General features: G+C 42.1%; 1 protein-coding gene across 1 annotated transcript; it reads right to left on the bottom strand.

Moving 5' to 3' along the window:
* Positions 1–1,653: 1,653 nt before the first annotated feature.
* On the bottom strand, positions 1,654–2,630 carry LOC122183041 (heat shock transcription factor, Y-linked-like). The gene is made up of 2 exons (XM_042876773.1): positions 2,124–2,630; positions 1,654–1,911 (listed from the first exon to the last, which is right to left on the bottom strand). Exons 1-2 carry the CDS (start codon positions 2,628–2,630, stop codon positions 1,654–1,656), a joined length of 765 nt encoding a protein of 254 aa, XP_042732707.1.
* Positions 2,631–6,146: the final 3,516 nt, after the last annotated feature.

Raw genomic sequence — 6,146 nt, 5'->3', positions numbered from 1 at the left:
TGCTGCTGGGAGAGTTACTAATGCAAATCTGGGATTCTACTAAGAGCTGTTCCAGTCCGTTAAAAATCATACATGCCATTTAGGAGACTATATCAAAACTTTGTGCCCATCATAATTCCTCTATTATTTTCATATTTGGTTTCCAATTATTTTTCTATGAAAACTCACTGTTAATGCCCAACTATGGATTTTGATGCTGTTCAAATTTTGAGTCAGATAACAGCAATACAGCTCTTAGTAAAAAAATAATCATGAAACTTAAATGAGGCGCATAGCCAAAGAGGTGACATTTTATTCAGCTAGTGACAATCTTAGGAAGAAAAAACAATATCTTGTGAGGTTTTAACTGGCCATTCATCTCAGTGGAGAAGTCTACTTGGGAATCTGTAATGCAGCACAATTCAATGTGTTTGTGTCCCTCTCCTTAGCAATCTTTCCTTTATCATTCAAAGGAAGTCTTTCTTTTCTGTGCTTCTGCATCCGCAGTCCCAGCAACCATAGATGTGATTATGAACCCCAAATTTGTCCAATATAAGTATTATTAGATAGTGAAATCCATGCATGCTACAAAGCCACATGGGATCAGTGGAGATGGTTAAAAAGAAAATGAATGCAGCTCATTGATCAACACGGTCTGTGATTTCTTGGCAGAATATTTATCCATTTTTACAGGAAGTATGCAGAATTTTGAATCCAGTATTTGAGTTCATCGCAGTCTGGAGTCTATATGTGTGAAGTTTAGTTTTCCTTTTTGCATGTTCCTTTCTAACCCATACACCTTACTTAATTCCATAGTTTTTTTACTGGCTATGAAATATATTCCCAAATACTCAGCATGCCCATATTTGTTTTTTTTCACCTAGGATGTATTTTCCTACTAGATGTGTCCTATTATGAATGCAAATTTTCCAAATATTGGATTATTCCAGCCACAGGACTCACAACCCTGTACCTTCCCCTGTGTGTTCTGATAATAAAACTGATAGCCTGTTGTCAGATGTGATTAATGTTACCTTTAAAAAAATGCAGAATGAGCCCTGCAGTGTATTTTATGCCCTATAGATTTATGTATAGGCTGTTAGCTTAGTTTTGGCCATTCTCCCACTGTTAATGAAATGAAAAACAGCCAACAGTGAACAGCTTGTGTCCTGTATAACAGTCCTTTAAACTTACTACATGCCACATCTTAGTGAGGTGGTGGTCAGCAGCTGCCCAGTATTTGGGCCTATTTCACTTCTCAGGAAGTCAAGAAAAAAGGTTTGGATTCAAATGACACATCAATATTCAAATATTTGAATGGAATGAACAAAATGCTACTTGCAGGACAGCCGAATTCACCTCCGTGACCACCAGGGATCCCCACAAGCTGAATGGCTCACTGCCACTGCCACCCAGAGAGCACAGGCAGAGAGGAGGAAGGGGATCGGGTACCTGAGGCAGCTCCAGCTCACAGCCCGTACCTCCCCGCTCCTGCCGTGCGCTCCCACCATTGCTTGGCCCAGGTGAGAGAAATGAAACCTCCCTGAAGTACCCCCCACCCTTGGGCACAGGAAGAGCCACCGTCAAATGCGGAAACAGGACAGGCAACTGGAGAATATTTAGGATGTTTATTTCTGGAACTAATCTACTCTGTTCACTTGGAACCTAGGATCTCTATCTGCTGTGGCATGAATTGTGCTGATGTCCAACTCGGTCGCCTCCAGCTCCGCTGTTGCTAGCGGCGGGCTCACTGCCCGCTGATGCTGCAGGGCCTCGCCGTCTGTTCGGAGGGCTGCTCACGGGGCCCTCCTCGAAATCCAGCTCTGGTGGGAATGCAGCTGATGCTCTCCTTCGTACGCCAGCGCTCTGCTTGAACCATTTCTGCAGACATGGGTACTCTTTCTTGAAACTGGGGTTGTAGTAGCAGAGCAACTGCAAAATGCAGAGGAGAAGAGTTAGATGCCACCGTTTCCAGATTGCAAAAGACAAAGCTACTTTAAGTCATAATCAGAAATTTTAGGATTGTCAAAGCAGGAAAGCGGGTTTGGAAACCCAAATACCACCAACTTGCAGCCCCCTCAGGTGGGACCGGCCACCAATGCACCTGTCCCGAGAGGTGTCCTATGGGCAGGGGGACTGCGTACCTCACTGCAAACAGACGCGGCTGCGCCTGCTGGGCATTTTGCCCGAGAGGCAGCTGTGGGCAAATCGCTGTCCACAATGAAGAAGCCGTGCAGGTGGAGCTGGCGAACGAAGGCTTTCATGCAGCCGATGCTGAGGTTGTGTAGAGGTCCTGTCCTTCCCAGCACTTCTGTTTTGAAGAGGGTTTCCTCAATCACAATGGTGTTCTCATCGTCGCCCCACCAGATGGACTGGAAGCAGTCGCTGTCCACAATTTTACGGAGCTTTGTTAGAAAGCAGCATGCCGAGTCATGGGCTTTGCAGGAGCCCTTGGTGGAAAGATCAAGGCGTTGTCTTTTGGCACAGGATTGCTCCTGTGAACCCTGAGAAGTGTCTTCTTCTCGTGTCGGTCCTAAGGCAGCATCCCGAGCTGTTCTTTTACCCCGTCTTTGCGGAACAGAAGAAGCCGGGTCTGCCGAGCCAGCATTTGGAACAGAAACTCCAGGAGTTTCTGATGAAGATGTCTCCATCTTAATTATTAACTGTTTGCGCTGACAGAAATTTCTGTCCGCAGCGGTCTCCCCGGCCAACCAGGGTCGTCCTGCCAGCAGCAGGATGGAGCGCAATGGCAGCCGTGGTGTGAGGCGTGGGGAGTGGGCTGGGATGGTCACAGACATCACCATGGTGACCGTGCTGCACGACAGTGACATCACAGACCGGTGACTGTTTGCTGGGGAAATGGGGTGGCGGCATCCTTGTTAATTATGGAAGGCCAAGCTGGATGTGGCTCTGGGCAGCCTGGTGTGGGGGTTGGTGACCCTGCGCATAGAAGGACATTGAAAGCAGGTGGTCATTGTGGTCTTTTTCAACCGAGGCCATTCTATGGTTCTATGATTCTAAGAATCTGTGATCAGATACTTGAGATTGGAATTATACTGTTTCCAAATTTAACTATTGTAAAATCTATCATTCCTCACTTCAGTTTAGGTGAAACAAAGACGAGAAACAAACACTCATTCTTCACAACTCAGAAGCTTGCAAACATCATCATAAATTCCACACCAGCTGCTATTCCCAGCAGTCAGTGTAGTCACGTAGAGAAATTGTGCCTTTGAAAAGATAAATCGATTGGTCCCCTGTCTCAGTGCTGTTGCTTATTCAGATAGGGATACGTGGACGGGCATCAGAGTGGTGGGCAATGCTTTCATTAGTCCTTGATTTAAATATTAATGGAATTGTATGTTTTAGGAAGCCATTTGGGATAAAACTATTGCTATTTGTTAGTAATAATTGGGCAGCTGCTGGAGGCCCTTGTTTAAGGGTCTGCCAAGAAGTGCGCTGTTAGGGCTCTGTGGCCACCAGTTTTTTGATTAAGCCTAGTCCTACAAGAAATGAGCTGGATCAGTCCTGCTGTAGTGTGAGTAACAAAGTATGAGCTTCGGTCAGACCCTCTTTTTTTCCCTGTGTTGTAAGGACAGCAGTCGGACAGGTGCGCATCTGATAGATGATGAAGAGTAAAACCTGTTCATCTCCTCTTTTCTCTCAGAGCAGCAGAACTGCATGCTGCATGGTGATGTCTGATTTATTAACTGGGTTTGACCTGCCTTTATTGAGTTAGTAAAAGAAAAATCACGTCTGCCAGCTTCTGCTGGCCTGCTGTTGTAGATGAAAGTTAATGTTTTAAGGGCAAGTGACTTAACCACAAAGATCCTAATTCTTTCCATTTCAAGACCTGTCCGTTCATGCAAATTACACTATTCCTTGTTATACAGGGATTGGTTTTGCCTAATGCTTCTTTGAGTATAAATATGGTACCTAGTTATATATATACACAGCCTAGTATGGAGTCAGTTAGCTGTTGATAGCAGCAGTACAAACATTTACAATCCGAAAGGCAGACAAATCATGTGCTGCTACACTAACTTACCACTGGAAGTATGTCATGCATGGTTGAACAACAGAGTATTAAAAGCTGAGAAAATGCTAAACGGCACTGATAAACAAAAAGGTCCCGAAAGGCCAAAGATTCAAACAGATTTATTCCATGAAAAATAAAATCCGTGTCCAGAACTATTTACAAAAGAAGCTTTAATCTGTTAATTAGCAAGACTTAAATAGTCATTTTTATTTATAACAGCACCCAAAATATTTAGGCTGCGTTCAGCCGTATGGAGGCACAGTTTTTAGAGACACCACTGACTTTGTAGATTGCATGTGGGAAGAAGGGAGTACAAACAAAAGCAGCCGAATACAGAAATGTGCAAGAAGGGAAATTGCTAGTATGCATCGTGGGTTAAACTGTATGCTTAGAATTGGTCTAGAAATTGTACTGGATTGTGAGCGCAGATCTGGATTGCATTCCTTCCTCCCCCAGCAGTACAACTGGCTTCTCTGATTTTCTGCAACTTGCTTTCCTCCTTGCTCTCCTCTTATTTTGTAAGTTTTCTGTAGCAAAGCCCATTTCACACCATGTGTATGCTTTCCAAATACAAATGGAAATGAGATTTTCAGTGGGGCTGTTGGTGCTGCTGTGTTTCTTGTGGGAGAGCTGTCTTGTAGTAACAGCGTGTCTTCTATAAATTGTATTCTGTTGAAATACTCCTGTTCTAGTTTTTCCAACCCCAAAGAATGCTGCAAATCGCTATTTAGTGAGTATTGTTTGTAATCAGAATGGAAAATCTGTTTAGTTTGGAGGACTACAGATAAAACTAATCACAATCCCACCTCTCAGTGAAACCAAAAGTTTTGTTAAAGATTCCAAACTAGAAATTGCACATATGGAAACCACAGCTGTTAAGATAGCTGAGATTTCATAGCTGCCCTGGCTGTACAATGCAAGTTTTCTGTTTGCGTTAATCCTAAATCCCTAGGCTGTTTCGCAAATCTCAGGCTGTTTCTGGAGCACCAGGGCCCTATGCCCCCTACACTGTAAAGAACAGAGGTTGCATTTCAAAAGAAAAGGCACCTAAGTTTCTCTTGATATGTTTGGAGAGTGAAGGAGAGAGGAATCTGGGACTGTAGTCTATTTTTAAAATTGAATGAAGTATAAATATAGATTGAGTAAAAGAGATTTTAACCTTTTAAGTTAAGGATTTTACCTTTTAAGTAAACCTGTGTGTTCTTTCCCTCAGTAATATTGAAAAACTAATTTTCTAGAATCTGAGAACAACATTGGAATGAACTTCCCTTGTACTGATATGTAGGAAAATTTAAAACATCTTTCCTTTGGTTTGGCAGAGTTTACTAGAGATGCAACAAAATGAAAAGCATTTCTCACCAGACCGATACCCTTTTTCAACTCCAGATATGATTTTTTTTTTTTTTTTTTCATGTGTGAGCTTAACTGAAAGGAGACTTTGTTGGAAGTCATTCTATATTTAGGAATTGAGAAATCAAACGCACTTCTCATTTTGTAATTCTTACTGGATGATTACCACATCAGTGCAAACTACTATGTGTTCAACTTTCATGTCACAGTGCCATTACTTCTCCTTTATTGCCAAATACCAGGAAGCTGCAATTCTGTTTGATCATAGCTGGGGCTTTCTGGCACCCAGTGTCATGGGTTTTTTTGCTTAATAAATCTACCATTTTTGCATAAAAACTATGTAAGGTTACTGCATCTCATTTCAAGCATTTAAATGTTTTATGTTAAATCAAATGTGATGGAATTTATGTTAAATGAAAACAGACTCTTAAGGAAAAGAGGAAAAAGGCAATGATAGTGTGAGGTGGAGTGCTATGTATTCAGAATGAAAAACAGCTTGGAAATCAGAGCTCAGAAAGGTTAAAGTAAAAGCCAATAACACATTGCACATAGTTTATCTGTCTACTGGAAGGTTTTCTTTAAAGGCTGTGAGTATGTTTAAGCCAAGTTCCTTTAGAAAAATCAGAGTTAAAATCACATGAGATAAGTATTATCACAAACTGGCTTTCTGTAATAAAAAGAAAGGTTTTTTTTCTCCTTTTTTCTTTTTTTTTCTTTTTGGAACAAAATATGAACTTATCTGCTCACTCAGCAGGAATCTTCCTCCTTGGTACTGGGA

The sequence above is a fragment of the Lagopus leucura genome, unplaced genomic scaffold, assembly GCF_019238085.1.
Source record: "Lagopus leucura isolate 7727_CA_CO unplaced genomic scaffold, USGS_WTPT01 Super-Scaffold_100016, whole genome shotgun sequence".
Classification (NCBI taxonomy): domain Eukaryota; kingdom Metazoa; phylum Chordata; class Aves; order Galliformes; family Phasianidae; genus Lagopus; species Lagopus leucura.
The sequence above is the reverse complement of the archived record's forward strand: the minus strand, read 5'-3'. Positions and strand labels throughout refer to the sequence as shown.